Consider the following 24,740-nt stretch of genomic DNA (forward strand, 5'->3'; position numbering starts at 1 on the left):
AGATGGATGCTTCCTGCAACACTCGGAATCAGGAGGTGTAGACTGTTACTTGCTCACGTTAAACAGTGGAAAATTTAAATATCTATAACTGACAACCAACATGATAAGCTCAAGCTCTCTAGCACAATGTCAAGACTGAACAGTGTTTCTTTTTTAGTATCTTACAATTCAGCTCAGTGACTTTTCTCTCAAAACAGCTGCCCCCTTAACTTTGTGTCTGCTGTGGTTTGTTTATCATTTTAATGATCAAACAACAACAGCTAAAGAAAGTGCACATTTTTAGACATTTTTTAGGAAAATGTTTACGCTATAAAAGCAAACTGGAAGGTAAAAACTGAACAGCTTGTTCTGAGGTGTTCAGTAAAAGAAGCTCTTGCTCAGGACATTAATTGTTCTACAGTAGGAGCAGAAATGTAGAGTATAGCCTCCGTTAAGGGTTAATGAGTTCAAACAATGGAATAAATCCATTCCTGCAACAACCTGGGCTGAGAAAAAAAAGCCGCAGAAAAATGTAAAATTGAAATTATATCCGTCCAAATTAAAAGGAACATGGATTGTGAATTTTGCTATATAGAAGATGCTTTCAATGAACACTTGCCTGGAAAATGGGAGTTTTAAAACAAATCTAAATGAACATAAAATATTAAATGAAATGAAAGTTTAGTGATTCAAAAGAAAAAGACAACTGAAAAATAAACTTATTTTTTTATTCCAAATCATCAAAGATACAAATATGAAACAACAAAATGGAAACACAACAAAAAGAACAGACTGACATTAATGGAAACTCAGGAGGGTGATATCAGGATGTTTCTTTAACACAACGATGAATGTTGTTTTCTATACAAAACAAAACTGTAGAAAATGAGTGTGTGAATGTGACTGAATGTGTCAGGAAGTTTGCTGTTTGTGAGTTGTAGGTGTGTGTGTGTGTGTGTGTGTGTGTGTGTGTGTGTGTGTCTGTGCGTGTCGTCTCAGTTCATCAGTAATTCCATCTGCACCAGTCTTGCGTTGGTGTCTCCGGCCATGTTGTAGGGAATCATACCAGCGAAGGTGATGAGGGCTCGGGCCTGACTGCGGAGTTGCTGTTCAGAGTAGAAGGCGTTAAGAGAGTTAATATACTATGCCATCATGTTTCCAAAATGTGCTGAAGAGACATTGTGTGTTAATAACAAGCAGAAATAATTCACAAACTGGTAAATATCTGTGTATGTGTGTATTAACAGAGACAGGTATAAACAGCTGTGAGATTTATTTCATTTATTTTTAATAATCAGTCCGTCCAGGATTTTGCAGGCTTTTTCTGAGATTGTTGCAGCCTAAAATGCCTTGCAATAACTTGCAATGCAAGTTGGGATGTTTCTTTCAGGCTTTTTGTGTGTGCAACACATTACACTTCCACTGTGAGCAACAAGCTCCAAATAAAGCATCACTTTCTGTCAATTTCCCTGTCAAGATGCCAAATAAATATGAAAACATTTAATGAAACTAAAAGAAATTAACATGGAAAAGTAAAGTGCCTATTTCAACGCTATCCATCTGCCCAAAGAAGAATCGATACATTATTTATTACATTTAAGCTGTATAATACTACTGATAAAAGACAGTGATTCCTATCTCACTGTACACACTCTTTGAGGTCAACACTGACTCACATTTGTAAAAGAGCCTCTGGTTGGTGTAAAGTTAAAGGCACCAGGAAGTGGCTAACTGAATGGCCAACAGTTTTCAACATGGATAAATTATCACAAGAAGACTTTGAGTGTTGGATTTATTATCATGAATTTACTGTATAGAGTCTTGTTAAAGACACTGTAGTTTGAGGCCAGATCAAGTAGCTCATGAAAGAGAGACGATCCCATCAGTCTTGTCAGAAGGGCCCAGCTTTCTGCTGGGGTAAATAGGTTGATTGGTCAAATTTGCGGAAAAATTGTGATGATTGGCTGAATTTGCGTCAATCGCAACTTCCTGGAGGGACTGATAATATCAGCTGGTACCATATCATCATACAGTGCATTGCAAAGAGAATACTTAACCACCCTGAGCGTTATGTTGTCATGAAACAAATGCTAATTAAAATGGATTTTATCATGGTTGTGTGAAATGAATCAACAGAAAATAGTCCATCATTTTAAAGTCGGGGAGGGGAGATATATTATAAATAAATTACAAATAAAAATGTGAAGCTTCGAATGGTTTGCTGTAAAAACTGTAAAATTAGGTGCAGCAAATTGCCTTCAGGTTAACTAGTGCATCCAACACATGTCGGCATTTTGGAATGCTTTTGTTTGTTAATTAAATGGTAAAAAGCTTCAATTGTGCATTTGAATTCCTGGTTGCAACACTGCAAAATGTAGAAAAGTGCAAGGGGGTTGAATACGTATTCAAGACACTTGGTAGGCCTCAATGTACTGTATATGTTTACCTTTAAGTAACGCATAACTGCAGTAAAAATATGTTCATTCATAGATTCTTTTTCTTATCTTGTAAATGTCCCACTCTGTACCTAAGGTTATTATTCTTGAATAACCACACTCAAGTCATACTTATCAAAAATGGTAATGCTGTTGTGAGCTTGTATATTAATATAGAAAACAGTGTAAAATATAACCCGGTGTGTGCTCTAACAGAGTCTGTCTCCTTACCATGTCTCTGTCCTCGATGGTCCTCTGTGGTCGCCCTGGTGTGCCTGCTGGCGTCCCCTTCAGCCGCTTGTGCTGAGTGAAAAGGATGTTCATGGTGGCCAGGAGAACCTCTGATAGGTTGTGGCGTACCTGAGGACACAGAGGACATTTACAGAACTGACATTTTAAAAGCACAGTAAAAAACTAACTGTGTTTTGTGAGAAGGTCAGATTTTAATTTTACCTCATCACTGAAGTTCCTGAAGGCAGCCACTCTCTCCTCCACGCTGTCCTGACTGAGAGGGAGAAGCTTTAAACGCTCCATCACCTGATACAGAAACACAGAGAGGAACATTATATCATTACTCCAATACAGTCCACTGCATGTGCTAAACAGTCTGAGACAAAGTCACACATCACTCCTCTCCATGTATTAGGAGGCTCTGTACTCACGTCGTAGGCTCTGTCAACGTGACCTGCGTGGTACTCATCAAAGAACGTCGTCAGGTCTAACAGCAGGTAGAAAGTGCTGTCGACTGACTTGTCTCCTGCTACGCCCTGAGAACGATACCTGCAGAGGAAAAAGGAAATGACTGTTTTATAAGATTTTTATTCTTAATTAAGTACAGGCAGATAATAAAAACAAACACCCAACAATACGATGACGTTACAGCACAGCCTCACAAGAATAAGAAAAGAAGAAGCTGTTCACAAAAGAAAACAAGACCAGTAAGTAAAATACGAAATAAAAAAAGAAATAAAACTCCCTCCAGTTAAACGATTATATAAATAGAAACCAAAAGATAAACTATTTTTCATATGTATAAATCAGAGTATTCAGGGTTTTATATATTCCCACTCATCACTAGAGCTACATTTTTTAAATAATTCGTTAGCTTTAAATATTAATATCTTACCCAACAGATTAACAGTACTTATTAGCAGGGGACAATTTTCATCCAGACAACCCAACATAATGTTTAAAGGTGCATGTTTAAAATAAATGTTGAGCGGCTTAAAACAATTTTGAATATTGGTCCACAAACTTGCATCATATGGATGGTTGAAAAACAAATCCTCTTTCTTTTACAAAATTTACAAAATGGTTTTTATTCAATATTAAACATGCAAAATAGTTTTTTGTTAGCAGTGATTTTGTAGAATATCTTCAGCTGAGAGATTAAGGAGTAGAAATACAAATTACTGTATTGGTCCGAATATAAGACGACCCTGCTTTTCATGAAAAAAAAAAAAGAAGAAACTTTTTGGATAGCAAATTTTATTTTAACTTTTGAATAAAATAATGTTTTCAATATCTTTAAGATTAAATTATCACATTTAAATTGAATAAAACGCCTTTAAACATTTCAATAAATGATTAAAGGAGCAGTTCGTCCCTGGAAAAAGCCACTGTCAGTCAAAGCTGGTGTTCTCTGTAATCAATAGAAGCAATAATATTTCATATTGGCGCCATAGCTGTGGAGAAAGTTGTACAAACAGCTTGTGGTTTCGCCCATTCTACATTCCTAAAACACCCAGCATGCATTGTGCCCCTCCCTCTGACAGGAACGGCCCAGTGAGAGACACTGGAGTGAAATACTACCGTTTTTGCTGCAGGGAACGGCTCAGATTGGTACAGAATCCAAAGTACGATGAGAATATACTGGTGAATCGTCTTAAAATTCTTCAGGTCTGCAATCAACATTTCAAACCTGACAATTTTGAACGAGACATGACATCGGAGGCAGCGGCCTACATTGAGAAAGTGTAGTTTAGCAAGCTCCCTGGTCTCAGACCAGATGATATGTTTTACCTAGTCTGGTGGAGGTTGGAGAAGCTGGATAGCGTCCTCCAAAAGGTACAGAGCGAAATTGCATTTTTTTCTTCCATAATGGCATTAGCTCCCCTTAATAGCATGATAGGACTAAGGTTGAAAATCGGCTAACTAGCCCTTTAACCATCTTAGTGAGGTCTATTTGTAGAGTAGTCCTGAAACAGCTGGATGACAGCTCTGGTAACGGACATACCTTCCTTCTGTTTTTCAGTAACACACTCACACACTCTCCTGTCAGTCTCTTGGAAGCAATCGCTTTAAGGACCACGGTAAAATTTTCTCTGTTAATATCTGTTGGGTAAGACTGTTAGAATTTTTAAGACAATCTTTTTGGGCTCGCCGTCTTTGGACATTACCCTCTGTGACACAGTATTTCTTGGCTGCTCGACAGTTGTTTAATGACTCTGCTGCATTGATAACAATTATCTTAAAATTAGCATCATAACTCTGCCTGAGTTGTTGGTTAACTTGGCCAAGCCACTTTGTTCCTTGATCCGACGATCACCGTGTCTCTCCAGCTTTCATCCCCCTGGCTCTGTGGTCGCAAGTGACGGCTGGCCTCAGTCATGAGGAGCACACTTGCTTTAACGCACACCATTTACTGTTGTGGACGTACAGTATATTGGCATCTAAAAGTCTGGACCCTGAATATAATACGATCCCACTTTTTTAGATGTATTTCAGGGAAAATATATTATCTTATATTCTGACCAATACGGTATATGATCCTCTTGACTGGATTTCAACTTGTGCATGGTGTGCGTGTGTGTGTGTGAGAGTTTGTGTGCTTACCTCTCAGCAATAGCCACTGCAGTGTTTTTCAGCCTCTCCTTGTTGGACTGAGGAGCACTGACCTGAGCGATGACTGGGCTCAACAGCCTGTTCATCAGCTCCAGCACCTTATCTGGGTTCTACACAAAGAATGAAGCAGAAAGTGACGCAGAGACGGTGAGAGGACAAGAAGGACATTGGTTATGCAGAAAATCTGTGCAGTAAATGGATGCAGAGATCACAGAGGACGGTCTGCTCACCTTGGCCAGCTCGTACAGTCTGACTGCCTCCTCAAACAAGCCCTTGTTCTCTGCCTCTAGAGCCACTTTACTGATGATGGCTCTGGTGTCCCCGGCAAACTTATCTATGACTCCAGGCTGCAGAGAGGAGGAGATCAGAGGGAGACTGAGGACACTGCAGTTTTGATGTTAGAGTAACATGCAGTAATGTAAGGTCATAGTTTCCTGATTTAAAGTTATTAGCACGACACCCCCTCGCTGCCTCCTCCTGTCTGTATCTCTCCTGTCAACTATCAAACAAAGCAAATGCTTAATTTGTAAAAAACTATAATCCACACACCTGATCTACTAACATCTATGGCATTGCAATTATGTGAGGCACAGAGATGGAGTACACATTTGAATGAGCTCTTGCTACAGCAGATTATCATGCCTGTTATTAAATCCCTTTCAGGCAAACCCTTTCATAAGCACCCTTATTAAAACAGTAATAATAGATGCTTTGCTGCCAGTGACAGGCTGATTTCAGCCTGCAGCCACATGCTGTATCTACTTACAGCTAACCGAAGCCAATTAAACCCACTTTTTTGCTATAAACTCCAAATTATTAGAACATTTCCATTAATGTGAAAAAAAAGTTACCACTGCTATATTTTATCTGACTTGCAGTAGCTGCACCAGAATTGCTGGTTGGATTTTTATAAGGGCTGGGTAAATTACTTTTGTTGATGATAGACACATTGTGAATTATTTAACTCGTCACTCCTATCAGGGGATACTCTCATAAAGCTTTTTTTTTTGTTTGTGGGGCAGCCCAATCTCAGAAGCCACTGGCTATAGTCTGACAACGATATAGTCTGGGAGCAAAGGTGAACATGCCGTGCATTCCTGTTCAGCGTTTAGTGATAAGGACTTCCAGCCAAGACTTCCTTTTCTGTGCGCTGCATTGTTTATAGTCCAGTTAGCAGCTTGAGAAGCGACCGTGTGTTCAGATCAAAGTGAAAGTGAAGTTTCGCTCATCCAGATATGTCTGCAAAATAAACTCTGTCATTTCTTGGTTCATTCCATCCCCCGGGGGAGCGCCCGTTCACCTGTCTGTGCTGAGTCTCAGTTTCACTGTAAACAGTAAGTTACACAGAGGCTGCACTCTGGCTTACTGCAGCGGTATGAAGCCGAAAAAGAAACAGATTGTCTTGTGATTGACTTTAATTAACAGCTCTTAAGTTTGCTGAAATAACAACATCATGATGCAGATTTGTAAATTAGTCAGGTCTGTCCTCAAGAGGAGAATATAAATACTTTTAAAATTTGTTGAACGTAGGCCGGATCGATCATTTCTGATGCATTCGAGGAAGTTGGGAAATCTAAACGCTGAACTGCTTTCATGACACAGTGTCAAAGGAATTTATCTCAAGTTGGATTTTAGATCTAGAACAGATTGTTAGCTGTTAGCATGCAGATATCTGTTTACAGAGATGAATAAGAAGCTAAATCATCTTCAGATGACGCTGAAGGGAGCCTGGATGTCATTACGGCGGATTATGTTCTGTCTGCTTTTGCTCTCCACACCGACTGTTTTGCTAGTGAAAGCTGCAGCCTGCTGACTAAATAAAAGCAGTTATAGTTGGTTCGAAAGGAGTTTTCAAAATTGTCATCTGTAGTGTCTTTCATGACAATATGTCATATACTGAAAAATAGAATCCATCCAAAAAAGTCCAGGTATTTACAGCACTTTAAGGCATTACTTTTTAGCCAGCAGATCAGCCAGTATTTAGGTAACAGACAGTTAAAACCATCATGTCTGTCATGTGGGTGGGATCAAACCTACAGCGATGTCAGTTTGAGGGGAATAAAAGACCCTTAAATGTCACAAGCAGAAGCTACAATGAAACATTGTGCAACACTTTTTGATCCATGACAGTGGAACAGAGCGTGGTTAAAGGAAGGGAAGATTTCTGTCGTCGTCTGACTGACTGAAACCCCCACATAGAGCAGAGATAAAGGGTGACTGAGAAACGGAAGAAAAATATAAAGCAGAGAAAGAAGAGAAAGGAGTGGCAAAGGAGCAGCTGAGAGGCAAAAGAAACAACAAGCGCATAAGAGATGAGTAAGATGAATCAAAGACACACTCTTCCTACCTTCCTACTGCCGTCTTTTTCTAATCTCCCCAGCAGCATGTCGAACTGAAATAAAGAAAAAGTCAAAAAATACCATATGAGAAACATGTTAAGTAAATATGGCAAAGAGATAGGCAAACGTATGTTATAACTAAAGCCAGGCAACAGCTCTGACAACATTCACTTAAAAATATTATCATAAAAAAGTACAGTCATGACCTGTTCCACACGTAAAGTATCACTTTAAAAACAACTTTTATTTGGGTTTGGTGTTTCATAACCAAACTTCACATGACTTAAATTTTGCAAACATAGATGCCCAAATGTTAATGTTGTGAAAGTTTTAATAGGATAAAATATTACGCAGGAATTGAAACTCCAGGAGAACAGCTGGGGGAGTTGCAGGAATATCTAAAGAGTTATCATACATGGGATGCTAACTGGCTAACTAGCTTATAGGAACTGCAGTCAAGAATAACTGGCAGCATTTTTAGTAACAGGGGAGGGACACAATAATGTGCGTTTTATTGTACACTAAAAAACATAAATGTCCCCAGGCTTAGGATGAGTTATTAAAATTGTATTATATTTCCGAGGAAATAACAAATTCTAATATATCATTAGAAAAATCTACAAAATTACTTTTATTTCATTGTTGAGCATGACATGCATACATACATTTTATTTACTCTGTTTTCCCGTGATACCGAGTTCATTTCCTGTTGTTTTCTCGAGATCTCGACTTATTTATCTCGTTTTCTTGGGATACCAAAGCTGGTCAAACAGGCTGGTCACTATGATGTTACTGACCAGGACATGCCATGTTAAGCCTGTGTCTCTAGCCCTTTTTATGCTGCGGTTCCGCCTCAGTACCGTGACAAAGCTCCGTTGTCATGCAGCCTTTGCCATTTTACATTGGACCAAGCAACGCTGGCATGAAGCCGCCCCAGTGTGTTTTTACACAGCTTTCTGGCGTTGTGGAAGCAAAAACGTGCGCATGGTATAAAAAACAGCATGTTTTAAATACACACACACAGTGTGTTCTGCCCTGCCAGCTCCGCTGTTTACAGACACCGTTTCGCCTCTGCTACTACCACCGATGCCGGTTCAGAAGTGGAATGACTTTGCCCCACCATTCTGCTTAGGACTTCCATACAGATAAATATATGTGACAATAAATAAAAGAGATTCCATCATGGATAACCCAATCTCCAGATTATAAAAATGGCCACATCAGCTACAACATCCTCTACTGGACACTGTGAATCACTTACTGCTGTAATAACATTATTGAAAGGCAGTGAACAACTGTAAAAGGCATTTTATTCAAGAGAGGCTCTTTGTAAATGTGGGTCACTCACCTCTCGACTCTCAATGACGAGTTCACTGACACAACGCATGAACATGTTTTCTCCCTGGCTGTCTTTCTCGTTGCTGCAGAAAAAAAACATAAAGAAGGAATTGGAAACATCACTGCATACAAGCAACAGAATCTGAATCTGTAGTGTATTCATTACATGTGCTCCTCTTCCTTTACAAACTAACTGTAAAATAAATCACAAATGCAGGATGTTTATGTGACTCTGAGAGCCTTAGATGACCTACCGTAAGAAGTAGAAGTACTGCAAGGCTTCTCGAGGATCGGTGGACTCAAACTTGCGAGTGTACAGCATGAGCAGCCGGATGAAGTTGAGACGTCGCACCATTGGAGGGTCACCAGGCTCCTGACTCACTACAGAGAACAAATAAACATCAGTTGGTTTTCATAAAATTTCTTGTTGAAGTGTCTGCTCCTCCCTAAAAAAGGAAGGTGATCACACTCACACAGCTGAGCACTTTGGCCGGATGACTTCAGCAACAGCCGCAGCTCATACAGGACCAATGCCACATGAACAGCGTGACTCCGAAGTCGCTCAACACGAAATAAGAACGCCACTGCCGCCTCAAACTGAGCCGTCAGGAACAACACCTGGAAATACAGGAAGGGCTGCTGGCTCGCAGAGAAGTGAGACTCTCCTGTTGGTGATAAGATGAGAAAGAGAGAGTTGGATTAGATGAGTGAAAAGTGTCATTTTGGACAATTACTTAAGGTTTAGACATAAGTCTTTATTTTATTTAAAAGATTATTCTTTTAGCGCTTGCCTTTATTAGATAGGATAGCTTAAGAAAGACAGGAAATATGGGGAGAAGAGAGTGGGGGACGACATGCACCAAATGGTCACAGACCAGGAGTCGAGCCTCCAAGCAGTGTGTTGAAGCCTGTAGATGGGACACCTGCTCTAGCTACTGACCTTAACCAGCTCCCCAGACACATTTCTTTATAACCTAAACATACATGTTGTATCAGAAGGGGAGAGGTTGTACCTGTAAAGTCAGATGTGTTCTCCCACATTTCACGTTAAATAGTATTTTAACTTTTGTTTAGTTCTTTTATATGATTGAAAAACTGTAGAAGCTATCAACATCGTATATGACAAAGCATGGCTTGTTTACTTAAAATAAATGTATCTTAATTCAGACTTTTGCTACATGTTTATTGCAAATGCTCATATTGTGATAAGGATGAGCAGCCCTAATAACCAGAGGACACAAATATCCACTGTGTGTGTAAAGTATGTATATTATATTATTATAAATTATTGTCATTGTTTAAATCAGTTTTTTATGTATACATTATCACTGAAACCAAAGTTAATCCATGCTCTCCGTAAACACTACCAAACCTAGCTTTTGTGTAAATCGTATCTGTGTCAGAACCTTTTGCACTCTCCATTGCCCCATTGTCTCACTGTCTCCTGTCTAAAAGTGTTGCTGTTGGGCTTTATAAATAGTGTTTAAAAATACTAATATTTTTTAATCTATATTTATATCTATAGGCCTGTACATAGTAGTTTTAATGTTTCGGTGTTTGGGTTACTTTTGTTGAACGTGCTGTCCTCGTTTTAAGCGTATTATGTCTATTTGTGTGTCTGTACATTGAGTGCAAAATAAAACCAGACTCAATTTCCTTTTATGTGCACACATGCAAAAAAAACTATTCTGATTCACCCTGAGACAGAAAACCTCTACAGAGACGAACAATAAATAGCTGTAACGAGCTGACAAGCTTCAACACTAAAATCCATCCAGACTTAAATTCTACAAAAGTAAACAACTTCAACAGGTTGTTTTGTTAGTTTTTGTAATATAGTCATAACAGCTTAAATTTGTGGTACTAGGATCGACAGGTCTCATACATCCACACAGCTGTTATTAGTTGTTCTGATTTGATAGCTCAGATTGAAGGTGGGCGGAGCTGTGCTGGGAATTAAATATGTGTAGCTTGAAAGAAGGAACTGAAAATTAAGCCCAGTCAGTTCCTAATTGAGGTGTAATTAAGGTAAATTAAAATCACCTGTGTCGGTGTTCCAGCCTTAATCAAATTACTGACTTTCTGACATTTAGAAACTCGTTCTCATGTCATTATTGAATCATTCAATAATGATGATTATTGCATTAATTTAATTTATTAATCTATTTAAAGGTAACGTCCAGTGTAATTCAGGGCCAATACATGCAACATCCACTCCTGACAGTTGCTATGGCAACTGGCATTCAAGAATTTGAAAACATTTTGTCCGGCGCAGGTACTTAGTCATCAAGTTTACTTTTTAATTATAATCCTTAATCCTCTGGCTGGCTGGAAGTTTGAGCGGTAGAACAGGGTGGACCATGTCAGCCATTTTATAGCCTTATCTCAGACTTACAGCACTTTAGTTCAAAAAGCAAAGGCGCACGAGAGATGAAGAGAGAGAGAGGGAGAGAGAGCGATGAAGAGAAGAAAAAGGACGAAAGAGGAGAGATAAGAGTGTGGGTGTGAGGAGGAGGGGGGCTGCAGCAGAGTTTGCAAACAAGAAAAGAGCAAGAACAAATGCACATGCAGGAGGAGAACATGCAAAAGAGGAGGAAAACCAGTGGGAGGGAAGAGGGAACACTATGGCGGAGGAGAAAGAGGAGGGAGAAGCAGCGAACGCAAGGGAAGAGAAAGAACAGACGAGGCTGGCGAGCACTGGCAGTCTGCGAGAGAAATGAAGAGAGGCTCTGGGCTCTGCGACCCGCTGTGAAGCAAGATGGAGGACAACAAGGAACGCTGTGCCAGACAACCGAGGGAGCGGAGCAGCAGAGAGGAAACAGAATGAGGCTACAGGCTGTACTTCCAACTGAGGGGAGAGAGAGGGAAAGGGGGTGAGAGGGGGTGAGGGCTACTGAAAGAGGAAAAGAGTGCAGTCTTATCTGAACAGAGCAGGATCGACCCGTGGAGAAGGCAACACACAGGGAGAGAAAACTGTGCTTTTACAGTCCGTGGGAGTGAAGCCCTGAAGCCCTTACACGCCACTTTTTTGTGTATCAGGGGGCATGGGCTTGTTTAAGAGGGTAGTTTTATTTTGAAATTAGTTTAAGGGAAAAATCAAAGTAAAAGTCTGCCTGATGGACCATTAAGAGGGTTGCATAGATGTTGTGGGCAAAGGATCCGAGGTTGGTATCAGGCAAATGATCAGAAGTTACCAAGTATGCTTTATCTGATCTCTCTCAAGCTCTTTCAAACAACTTCTTCCATCACTTTCTCTTGTACAACTCCATCTGCAACACCATGTATGCCTTCATAGAGGGCCAGCACTAAGTTTGACGTTCTCCATATATTCATTAAGTTTAGGGTCAGGTTCACTTTTTAGTTAAAGAGAGATCAGGGAGGCAGTGTGATGCAGCCAGGTGGAGATGTGGTTGTACAACTCATTGGACGACCTAGTTTGCTCCCAGCATGCTGAACTCTTAATGTTGTTGTTTTTTTCCTATGCTCTATTAGGTTTGTTCAGATATCAGTATAAGAAACGCCTCCAATACAGCCTAAAATACTGGATTAGGTATTGGAGAGTAAGTCTGCGCAAAGTAAGTCTGTGCATCTATGACGTACATAATTATTAACCCTGAGAAAAACAAACTTGTTTCAACATAAATAAAATTGCTTCAAAACAGTATCTGTGTGATGGTGGAGAAATTAATTTCACAAAGCCCTTAAAATCCCTGTTTTCTTGGGCATCCAAAGGGGCTTCAAGGCAGCTATAGCTTGAGCGCTGCTTGTTTTTAGGTTAAAATTCCTTCAGTGTTTAATATGAATGAGATTTCTACATTTATGGTTAAAAAGGAATTCATGTGTTTACAGACTGTCAACCAAAAATAGTTAAAGTAAAATTAAAGTAAAGACAAAATGTCAGAAAACATTGAACAAAAGGGATAAACTGAGACAGTCAACCAGTACCTGTAACATTACTGACATAATGAAGCAAATCAGGTTAGGAGTCATGCGGTGGCTGCTCCACACTAACTGCTGCTTTACCAGTCCTACCATGAAGTTGTAAAGTTGCGTATCAATGTGTTTTATGCTGCCGCAGAGACTGGCATAAAGCGTAGGACTGTGTAAATGTAACAAATAATGTGTAGTTTCTTCTTTGTACGTATGGATAGCATTGAACTGACACAGAAATCGCTGATTTTTTGTTTACTTTAAAGGCCCATCTAGGGACAGGCATTGCAAATAAGCCAAGGCTATAAATGATGTAGTGTTATATCAGTTTACTTGCTTTATACTTATCCCTGTACAAATAAACATTAATTATATAAATATTTGTGGTCATTTCTAGAGCTGATACAGAAATGCAGTTGCATACCGTAGTCCTCCAGCAGCTGCTTCTGTAGCTGGGGCAAAGTCAGTCTGTCCTGAGGAGAGCTGCTGCCGTCATCATCAAAACACACCTGGTTTAACTACACAGACAAAACATGGTACACACTATGTAAGTATAACAATACAGCCACAATAACTATAAACTATTACAACTTTGGTTTAAAGGAGGATTGTTTAACTTGAAATCAATGTACTGCCTGGCAATTGATAGCAGACAGTGAAACCTATGAAGAAGTACCTTAAGCCAGAGGTAATCTTCAGTCTTGTCTGCCACCTCTCCATGGTTATCACTGATGTCACATTTTCCGATCAGGCAGTAGACGGCTCTCTTGTAGGGGTCAGCGCTGTTCCTCAGCACCCTGCGGTAGTGGAGCCGAAGCTTGTTCTCTGAGGTCGGTGAAAGGCTGCAGCCAAGGGATCAAAAGGCAAAATAGATGAAAGGAGAAGGGCGAGATTAAAAAGCAGTTTGACCTTGCTTGACCTATCAGGGCATCCCAACATGGAGAAATACATGAAGACAAGGAGGCGCTCTCACCGTCTGTCAGGGCTGTTCATGTACTCCTGAAACCAGGTCTTGAAGTCTCCGAGCTGATGTTGCACTCTGTTCACGACCTGCATTGCTGCATTCAGATCTCCACAGCGCAGACAGTAGTAGATCACAGCCCACACTGGGTGGCCCTCTATCTCTCCGTCCTGTTACACAGACATGAAAATACTGAATTCAATCATTTCTTTCTTTGTCATCGTCATCAGGATTCAAGTACCTTTATAATATGCTGGACTCTTTCTGCATTCGAGAGTTTTGACCTTCATGATTGCGATACTGATATTTAGCTGACTCAGCACGTTTACAACCTGATTGGGTGGTTGGCTACGATTGTAAGAAGTACTCATAATAAAAAACAAGTGCAAGTGCAAAGACAAATGCAGTTGTCATTCTTAAGCCCAGCTCCCACATTGTGTAAATAGCAAATGTACTTTCATCCATCTGTAGATTGGCATTTTGGTCTTAAAATGAGGTGTGATCAGAGGTAAGTTTTAGTGACACATTGCTTGCTTGAGCCAGCAGAAAGCGATTGCACCATAGACAAACAAAAATCTTCTCTTAAGTCAGCAGGCCTGTATTCTTTTCCCTCAAGGGGTCTTTTTTTAAATAGTAAGATGCACATACAGCGGCACGTAGCAGCGCTCCAATGCCTCAGTTAAATATCAGTGCATTTTCGGATATACATTCAAAAAGGAGTGCCGATGGGGCAGCGGACTGGGAGGTGTTGACAGGCCAACTGCTACCTCCTTCCTCATATCCTTCACCTCAGGGAGGTTCCTACTGGAGCTCTGAAGGGGCCAAAAACGCCACCTTGTATAAATAGCAGTGAGCCAGGTAGAGGGAAGATGATACTACAATTGGTCTGATTCATGCTATGCCCACAACACTCCTATGAATAATCGAGAGCCTTAATACACAAACTCTTTGTGCCTTGGGCCTTACTTAATGGGTCACTTAGTTGGCAAATGGGGAGTGGGACACACCCTAAAAGCTCGTTAGAGGTACCAACCTTCGACCATGCTCTCTCAGGCCCAGCCTGTGTTTGTGTGTTTTTGTGTGTGTGTCTGTTACCTGCATGCCAGGCAGGGGCCCTGGTAGTTTAATGTTGAGGAAGCTGCGGACTAGTTGATACGTTCCTGGCACTCCTCCAAGTTGGGCCTGATGGAGGTTCCCAAACACAGTCACCATGGTGTAGTTTTTATAACTGGGACAGAAGAGAAAACATCATCATTATTGGCTTTACTCATTTCTACTTAAAGCGAAACCTCTTTAAACACAAGACAAACCACTGTGCAACCACAGTCACCTGTTCTCAAGGAAGCTGAGCGCCTGGCGGACGAAGGCCATTTGCATTTCAACAGCGGTGCGACTTTTGAGCGTGTCTTTGGCTGGAACCAACAACACATCTGTCATCTGCTTCACCATCAGCCACATGTCTGATACATTCTGGAGTGCAGAGAGAGGGCGACAGTCACAGTTACATAAAGACAGAAAGCATAAGAGCTGTCCGAGTTAAACTAGCCTATATTTTTTTAGAGGTAAAATTAATCCAATCTGAAATAAAAGATAACTCTAAGTTAAAAGCAGATGTAAAGGATTGATAATCTCACCTTGTCATCCAGGCTCTCTGCTACAGACGCACATAGATCTCCCAGATTAGGCTGGATGTGGCCATTCACAATCTTCTCATTGAATATATAAATCTGAAGGAGGAGGAGTCGGCGTTGACGAAGGGAAAAAAAAAGAAATAATAATAGTTATAGTTGATAAACTCCCCAGAATAGTCAAATGCTCCATTTTCAGGTTAAATTTCTACACAAGCAGGAAAATGTTTAAATACTAGTACTAGTATTAAATACTTAAATACTACTTAATGAACTCCATCCTCAGCTTCAAAAGTAAAAGCAAACGCTATGACCATCGAGTGAAGTGGTTCACGATTAAAAACAAGGAAAAAAGGATCAAAATGTTTAAAAGGTCGTCAAAGAGGATGAAAAAAACCAGACAAATGACGCCGCATGCAATGTGTCGACACATGGTCGCAGGAAAATCCACATTAAAGTTCTGCGTTGTGTAACAGATTAGAGACAAAGAGAGAGAGAGAGAGAGAGAGAAGGTCAAACAGGATGATGAGGTTGGAGGGATGGTAGAGAGACAAAGAGACACAGTGAGAGAGGGAGAGTTACCCCCTCTACCACCCAATAAATCGATATGTTTGATCTGCCACTTCCTGTCTTACTGTGACCCCATTTTAAGTGAACGATCAGACAGAGGGCGTCACAAACAGACTCTGATTCAATGTCTGATTCAAGAGGTGAGTTTTCTTTAGATTTGTCAGAATTAACACAGATATGACAGATAAAGATTTACAGCAAAATAATCTGATGGATGAAACAGATAAACAGTTTAACTATGATACTGTTTCCCTTTATCTCCTCATTCTGTTACCAGTGATTTAAAGAAAATAATAAAGAACTACTGATATTTAACTAGATCCTGCTTGGTGCATATAAAAAACACTTTTCTGACTTTCTTCTTTGCGTTATTCCAGCTCTGAATAACATCTTTTTTGCATCTTTGGTTATCTTAACCAGTCGCCATTTTCTGCAAATAAAAGACCTCAATGAGAATATTTTATTTGGAAGTAGGAGAAATGTTGTTTACAATAAAACAAAAGTTAATGTTACACAAACACAAACCTCTAAATAGAAGAAGCAGAGAAAAAACATATTTTTTCAGCGATCTCTAGTTTCAGGAGCTGTATATCATATTCAAACAAAATTTCTGATTTTGTCTCGCTACAGTGGAGGACTTTCAAAAAAGACACTAAAGAAACTGCTGCAATGAGATAAACAGACTGAAAGATTTTTTGTATGAACTTCACCTGGCGTCCATAGGCCACCTCCACGCTGTCCAACGCACTTCTTCCTGGTGCTGTCACTTCACTCACAAAGCTGGGCTGCAAAAAACAGAGAGGAAACAGATAACTTAATACTCCCGCAAATATAGAGTTAGACAGGAAGCTGAATTGAGCTAGAAACATCAAGCACATCATGTCCCAGTGAAAGTGTAAGTTTTGTCTGATGTAACATCCATTAAGGATCTTAAATCAATTCTCTTTTTCTTATATTTAATAAAATATAATAATAATAATAATAACAATGAAATACTGGTACATATGGACTTTTCAAAAGCAAAGAGAACAACTTATTTGAATATTTACATGCACGTTGCCCAGTGCATGCTGGGACAGGCTTGCACTGGAGGACACACGGGATAAAAGTCATTCACTTTTCACAGGATGAAGATTAAAATAGAATCTCAGATGAGATTGTTTTTCTTGTTCGTTTAGATGAGCAGGTTACAGAGTACAGTGTCAGGAAATTAGCTTGAAAGACTCGAGATTTAATAAGCAGACATTTTCAAATCAAGAAGCTTAAATATTTTACAAAATGGAAGAGTCTACAACTTTGGTCACTACAATGAGGTATTATTTGATAAATTCACTTTATTGTATACACACTGAGCCTGAAAGGTTGAGAGGAGCTCTGTAAAATATCAGAGGGTAGAAAAGTGTCTTGTATAACAGTGTTATCTGAGGCATCTGGCAGATTCAGATGGTAAAGATGCATTTTTCCTTTAGTTGTCTCTCCTTGGTCTCTGGAGATTATTCCTCCTAAACCAGCTCTGTGTTACATGTCCTCTACCTCAACATCTTGACTGAAGTCCAGTGCGTCCTCTCCTGCTCCAAGTAGTGTGTGCAACACTCTCTGCTTCACCTGCTCCCACTGCACCAGCATGGACTCACGGTGGTACTCTTCAGCCAGCAGGAACGTCTGAAAATGGGAAACAGGTAACCAATCATATTTAACGTGTAACTACAAGTACATTAATCCAAAGGCTAGGCTAGGTTTGATACTTTCAATGCTGCATCATTATGATAGAGATCATTTTCAAGCAGGTGATTTGACTCTGAAGATAGACTTGGAAGCTAAAGAAGTTTTGTTAATGAGACAGTTTGGCAGTTTGTTGCATTAATAAAACTCTATTGTGCATGGATAATTGACATGCTAGATGCTAATGACCTGTGATTCTTTTATGCATCTATTTTCCAATGTTTCGTTGGATGCATTTGGTTTTCTGAACCTTGGCTTGTTGGGGATTTCTTTACGGATGCTAGCAAGTTTAACATTAAATTGTGTGCCCTTCACGCAAACAAAAAGCATTAGCAGATGGGTTTGAGGGTGTAGTGCAATATAACCAAAGATTTGGTAGTTCTCATACAGCACACAGAAACTTACATGTGCATTGTATAAATTAGGCGTACCTACGACAAACACACACACCAGATTTAGCAGCAGACCCTTGTCAAGATTGTTCTGCTCCACCAGGACACAGCACAGTCTATTTTAACTGTCCGCAGAGACTCAGAGTGAGATAATGGGAACGTGAGATAATTGAATCCTTCAGATCTCCAGCTCAGGGAGATACAAATGTAGACTGGAGCTGGAGCTAAAATTCACCTGGTTAACTTGGTCGCTGCCTGTGCCTGATTATTAAGTCATTTATTTGCAATTCTATAATTCCTTTCTGGAAATCTATGATAGACTTGAGAAATTCCTGTGCAAACTGAAGTTAGTTTGAAAGTGTTTATGAAATAAAATGAGCTTGAGCCGATTCTTTTCATCAGATTGTTTTAAATGCTTAAATATTGATACTGGCTTTCAGCCATAAAAATCTAATGATTTGGCAATTGTAAAAAGTCTTTGAATTCAAATGAGATTATATTAATGTCAAGTGGTTGCTGTGAGTCTGGACAGCTAAGACTAAATGCCTCATTTCACATCCCAATAACTCACCTTTCATGCGCTGTAAAAGGTACAGCAGTCTGATAGAAATCTGCAAGAACATCTATAACATCCTCTTTCTGTTTAATCTTCAGTGCATTTGAGTTTTCCACCCTTGCACAAAGTCCTTTTTTCCTCTCAGGGAGCAGAGAGAGATAATGGGAACGGCAGCTAATTAAACGGGGGCCTATTAACTGTGCACATCAGGGAAGCCATTAAAAAAAAAAATCCCTAAAGGTTCAGACCAGAAGGACTTTTAGATCACAGCAAGCAGAAATTACTAAAAACGATTTCCTAAGTGTTCCTCTATTGTGATGTGATGTTCATAAACTCTGCAGCGCTGAAACTAAATATGAACATTATGTAGTCACAAACGGCATCATGTCCTTTAAATCTTAAACGTTTTAACCTGTAAAAAATAAATAACAAAAATTATACTGATACTAAAGTTGCCTTTGAACGGGTTTCCTAAAATGTTGGATTTAGATTCTCTCGTCACCCATGTAAAACTCTTTTACGGCCTGAGAGACAGACAGACACTGGACAGATACTGACCCTGCGGCGAGACTCCTCGATGGCTGACAGCAGGGCGTTGTCTCTTTCGTTCTTCAAGAAGCCCTGTGGACGAGGCAAAGACAGACAGACAGAGGGAGAGGAGGTGATGTGTGACAGAGATAGAGAAAAGACAGAAAGAGAAAGAGAAATTAGGCAATGTAAACTTAAACATCGACGACAAAAAAAAACTAAGATTAAAAAAATGCAGCGTTAAGTGGGGACACAATTACCAGGCGCAGCATCATTTACTAAATAGAAGCTGCTTCTCTATTTTTCTCTTCTCTTCCTAGACATATGCAGTCATGATGAGTCAAATGCATGGACGCTATTTTACAGACATATAGGCAGGCTATAGGAGTGTCCGTGCTTTTTCACACGCCATTTTGCAATGAGACAGCAGTCAGCACAGCCTCCATTTTGGTCTCATCTCAAGATGGCTGCCCGTGCAGACGTACATCCCCCTCCTCCGGCCTTTCCTGTGGTAAATGGTAATGATTCACATCCGACTCGAGCGATAATAAACTACTTATCTGACAGCATCTGAGCTGTAAAGAGAGTAAGTGGTACTTATGTCACAACTGGAGTGTGCAGGAGAACACACGACTGATCAGCTCAGAAAAACGATGACGTCCATAAAGGACAGTCATCTTGAGGGAAAAACAAAATGGTGGCTGCGCTGTAAACACTTTGTTCCTTTCTCTTACAGCAAACCAGAAAATTAAAGTTGACCTTATATAAATCTGTTATTTCATGGCTGAAACTTTATGAAATACCACTTTAACATATGTACAGAAACAGCTCATTAGCTGCAAAGGAGTCAGAGGCAAGTAAAAAAACATGTCATCAAACTGATGCCACAAGAATGCTTTTTACTTATATATTTATAGCTGCACCGGGCTTGATACCAGGCGAGCCAGAGGGGACGTCTTGAAATTACTTATTTGTCTGACCCAAGTCCAAAGATATTCTATTTATCAAAACAAAACAATTTGACACAAAAAATTTGCAAATTCCAAAAGTAGAATAAATTGCAATGAGAAAAGACTGTAATAATTTCAGTAATAATCTCAAACTTTTTCATTTAAATAAATGTCTGTCAAGTCACTATCTATCACAGAATGTAACACAATGGTGTTTGAGCCTATGGCCCACTGATGAGAGCCTTTGCATTTGCAGTATTAGTATCGTATTTTTATGGATTGGGTGTCGATGGCGACATTTGCGCAAAAAAATCACAAGCACCGCCCAGTTAGTGAGGCGTTTTCTTTCACCTAGCAGTGGGTGGGCTGCCAGAGAGGGTAGGCGGAGCTAAGCGGCTGCTTTTCGAGTGTGTTGCGAGTAAACAGTAATCTACGATGGCTGAACAAACAAAGAAAAGATGGATGACTAAAGACACAACTTCAACAATAAGTGAAAATCCAAAGAAAAAGAAACAAACTCGACGCTCAGATGAAGCAAACAGTCTAAAAAGGAAAGCGACCGTCAGCCAGGAAAATCAAGAGTTACAACCATGACAAAGGAAGCTAACCGTAGATGTCTGGTTAAATTGAGACGTGTACTCCGCATTACCCCATATCGCCATGAGGTGGCGCTGAAGAGAATGAAACTGAAATCTTCGAGATTGTCAGTTTAAGTAGTTAAAATTGTTATGTCTTTGATGTTTTCTAAATGTTAAATAATATTTCAGAACAAACTTAAAAAAAAAAGAACATCCAAAACTACATCGTCATTAGGAGTGGGAATCGCAAGATTAGTCACAATACGATACGTGGCCCACGATGACATCACGATACAGCGATTATGCAATAATTTATATATTGCAAGACTTATATCTTATAACCATACATCATGATATCTGATTAACTGAAGAATACAAAATGCCCCTAAAAAGGTAAAGTGCAGGAATCACTGCAATTTGGAGTCAGTTTCACAGAATTTGACTCAAGCTGAGATGAAACCATGTATGTGTTTCATGAAGGAGTCATGAAGTTATGAGTCAAAATCACCGGAAATCTGTTTAGAGCATGATATCTTTTTAAATTATAATACCTACATTTGGCGCCGGCCTATCGAGAATTGTATCGCACGAGTCAGGAGACGATACATTGCCGTATCAATATTTTGTCCCACCCCTAATTGTTATATTCTAAATCAGTAGTCAGTTAAAGAGTGTTCTCTTGCATGATGAGCACTACTATGCTAAAGTGTTTTTCTCTTCTTTTGAGGCCTTAGCCACATTAACCCTTGAAATCTGTGTGAAAAGTTAAAATGAAGCAATTAAGGGAAATTACTTTTCAGCATTCAAAACATCTGAAATGTGGGCAAATTAAAATATGGCAATCTTTCCAAAGAACATGTTGACTTTCTGTGCACATTGTCGCCATCAGCTTTTATCTTTCTTCATTTTCATCACTTTTCCAAAGAAATTGTTAGAAAATTGAATTGAGACTAAACACAAAGAGGGAAATTTAACTGTGTATGATCCAATACTTTCCCTCTCATCGTATCGTTTAGCTTAGATTCGCTGTCAGCTGTGTTGAGGTCAACACACCAGCTGAGAACTGATGTGAGAAAATATACATCCTGAGATGTAAAGTACAAAACTGCCTCTCCTTATTATTCAAGAAAGCCCTGAGACTGGCTGCATTCTTAGAGTTTATATAACCACAGGCCTTCTACCTCTGACATAACAGCCTCTCAGGTTTGTGGAAAATTATTCCCTCTGTCAGATAATAACAGTTAATTCACTGATGACATTTTAGCACCCCCTGTCTTTGAGTTTGAAGTATGTGTGATCATTTTAGCTTGAAGAACAAGCACCTGAGCAGGGAGAGACATAATTTATAACCGGGGAGAGATTATTCTGCTCCACAGGGATGTGGTTGCTCATGCCCTTCCTCATTCTTCTGTCGCTCCTCTCTTGAGTCCTTATCCCCCCTCACCTGAATGCTGCGTTATCTACTTCAGTCTCATTTCCTTTCTTTTCCGGTTCCAAGACTTCACCTCTGCCTGTCATAGCCTCCTCCTCCTTCCTCTCCTCCTTTTTCACTTTCCCTCCTCCATCTTGACAAATCTGAGCCAACTGGAAATCCAAACATTTACTGTGAGAATTGAATAGAGTCAATATCACATAGTATTGAGTTCCTGTTTGATCATTACTGCATTGCTAATCTCTATTTACAGGTTCTACATATAGAATCTGTAGGCAGGAACGTTGATTTCAGGCGTGGCAAGTGTTCTGGTGTAGTCTGAGTAATATTGACCAATCACATATCAGCAGGCTGCGGCGTATGCAGGACAACCCGTGTGGAGAGCAAAAGCAGGCGGAATGTAATGCGCCGTAATGACATCCCGGCTCCCATCAGTCATCTGATGATGATTTAGCATCTGCAGCAAGTTCTGCTAACAATCTGTTCTAGATCAAATTCCCTTGACGCGGTGTCACGAAAGCCGTTCAGCGTTCAGATCTCCCGACTTCCTCAAATGCACCAGATCGATCCAACCTCTGTTCAACAAACGAGCATTTTAAAAGTAGTTTTATTCTCCTCTTGAGGACAGACCTGACAAAGCTTCATTTTGACTTTTTACTAATCTGCATCATGACGTTAATTAAAGTAAATCACAAGAAAATCTTTTGAAAAGAAAAGTTTCTTTTGCTGTAAACAACCGGCATGCGGAAAAAACCGGGCACGCGCCTGGCATGTTCACCATTGGCCCCAGAGACTATATCGTCGTCAGACCATAGCCGATGGGATCCAAGATTGCTGCATTGCAAACAAAACCTTATCAATGCTTAAAAAGGAGCCTGGTCCAGTGCAAGAAGTACTAATTAAGATGACATAAAAAAGAATAATGTAAAGCATGGGGGTGGGAATTGCAAGGTGAGTCACGATACGATACGCGATACATGGCTCATGATAAGGATATCACTTTATAGGGATTCTGCCATAATTGATATATTGCAATCATGTAATAATACATCACGATATCCAATATATTCTTCGGCCATGTAATTTAACTGTAACTGGAAAATAGGACAGTTATGTATTCGTTTGAGGCTCGGTCGCTGCAGGTGTGTGGCTTTACATAAAATATAACTGGTGGCTGATTTGATCTCAAACTGCGCTGTATTATGCAGCAGCAGCAACAGCTGTTTCTTTTATATTTGTAGGAGATAGGTGGTAAGAAAATATTGATACACTTGAGTATTGCAATATAATGTTTCAAGAAACTGTATCAGTTCTCAGAACAGTCTCTGTATTGATCTTTATTTCAGTTCATGTTGTGTATAAACTCTCAACTTCTTAATTGCAGGGTTGTAAATTAATGTTAAGCTATTTGACTCATCCGCTCCCATGTAATCTGAGAGGACGAGGCAATCTAGAATTGATAGATCATACACACAAAAGCAGAGTCATCAAGGGTGTAAAATAGATCCTGATATTTAAAATCGGAACCTCTGTATCGTATCGGCAGATTCTTGCAAATGCATGCCCATAAAAGTATAAATCATGTATTTTTTTTAAATGATGATTATGTAGTTAATTAATGTTTCTTGTAGAGGAATGAAAATGATACAGGGGTGGACAAAAACTCCATCTGGCTGAATCTTAGTGGACAGCCGTGTGCTACAGCTCTAAATAGGTCAGTAATGTGTCTTAGAATTTAGGAATCAGCAATAATTCAGGTCACAAAGTAGCACTAACACGACAAGTAGACCAGACAAGCTTCTTCACATTTATGCTTCAAAACTAGAGCAGTCAGAACTGATTCAAAGGGGCAAAGATTCAATATAAAGCAAGTGTTTAGGGGGCAATTCACAGCAGAAATATGAAACGTCATCGTGTTTGTGTTTTCTTACAGTTTTGCAGCTTCATAATGAAGGTCAAATCATAAAAGGTATAACTTGGTCTTGGTAAAATTCGAAAGCGCAATACATTTTGCCATTTGAATCAATTACAGAAATTTGTCCCCTCCGCCCTCTCCCCTGTTATCCCCTCTGCTTATTCCCTCATTCCCTTGCTTTCCCTCTGCCTGCTCCCCCCTCTCTTTCTTTCTCCATCTCACTTTTTTTCCCAGGAGAGCCTGAGAATAGGTCTATATTTAACCACCCTAACCGGAGGAGAGCTCAGGTCAACGCTCACTGGAGAGCTGCACTGGATAAAGGGAGAGAATAGAAAAGAATAGTTGTATTATATCAGAGGGGTTATGGGGTATTCCTACTGAAAAAGAACAGGAGACTGTATTAGTCATTGGTGATTCAGGTTGTTATTTCAGTAAATAGGAGAAGGGGGAATTAGACCAACTTTACCAGAAGCACACAGATGGGTGGGGTTACAGCCTCTTCTTACTAAAAGCATCCAGGGTGATGGTGGCACATCAGGCCAAACTGGAAAACTCTGCTGGGCAGTTGCCTCAGCATTTTTCCTTCAAATAAAATACAACAGGAGGCAAAGATTTTTCATTGCTGTCAGTTTGTTGCCTGTTG

At 39.8% G+C, this 24,740-nt stretch overlaps 1 protein-coding gene across 2 annotated transcripts in view; it reads right to left on the reverse strand.

Moving 5' to 3' along the window:
- Positions 1 to 700: 700 nt before the first annotated feature.
- Positions 701 to 24,740, reverse strand: part of nup93 (nucleoporin 93) — a 35,153-nt gene continuing 11,113 nt past the window's right edge. For both annotated transcript variants that reach the window (XM_069686252.1, XM_069686253.1), the window contains 19 exons: positions 19,253 to 19,315; positions 17,558 to 17,686; positions 16,735 to 16,809; positions 15,461 to 15,553; positions 15,157 to 15,296; positions 14,922 to 15,054; positions 13,839 to 13,996; positions 13,542 to 13,707; positions 13,290 to 13,383; positions 9,409 to 9,600; positions 9,190 to 9,316; positions 8,946 to 9,018; positions 7,606 to 7,650; positions 5,489 to 5,605; positions 5,250 to 5,368; positions 3,077 to 3,194; positions 2,868 to 2,951; positions 2,646 to 2,774; positions 701 to 1,085 (listed from right to left, as the gene is read on the reverse strand). In XM_069686252.1, coding sequence (XP_069542353.1) covers positions 975 to 1,085; positions 2,646 to 2,774; positions 2,868 to 2,951; positions 3,077 to 3,194; positions 5,250 to 5,368; positions 5,489 to 5,605; positions 7,606 to 7,650; positions 8,946 to 9,018; positions 9,190 to 9,316; positions 9,409 to 9,600; positions 13,290 to 13,383; positions 13,542 to 13,707; positions 13,839 to 13,996; positions 14,922 to 15,054; positions 15,157 to 15,296; positions 15,461 to 15,553; positions 16,735 to 16,809; positions 17,558 to 17,686; positions 19,253 to 19,315 — 2,166 coding nt within the window. In that variant the 3' untranslated portion in view covers positions 701 to 974. The remainder of the gene's footprint in view (positions 1,086 to 2,645; positions 2,775 to 2,867; positions 2,952 to 3,076; positions 3,195 to 5,249; positions 5,369 to 5,488; positions 5,606 to 7,605; positions 7,651 to 8,945; positions 9,019 to 9,189; positions 9,317 to 9,408; positions 9,601 to 13,289; positions 13,384 to 13,541; positions 13,708 to 13,838; positions 13,997 to 14,921; positions 15,055 to 15,156; positions 15,297 to 15,460; positions 15,554 to 16,734; positions 16,810 to 17,557; positions 17,687 to 19,252; positions 19,316 to 24,740) is intronic.

The sequence above is a fragment of the Semicossyphus pulcher genome, unplaced genomic scaffold, assembly GCF_022749685.1.
Source record: "Semicossyphus pulcher isolate SPU_LCO1_2020_fin unplaced genomic scaffold, fSemPul1.0.p SCAF_8, whole genome shotgun sequence".
NCBI lineage: Eukaryota > Metazoa > Chordata > Actinopteri > Labriformes > Labridae > Semicossyphus > Semicossyphus pulcher.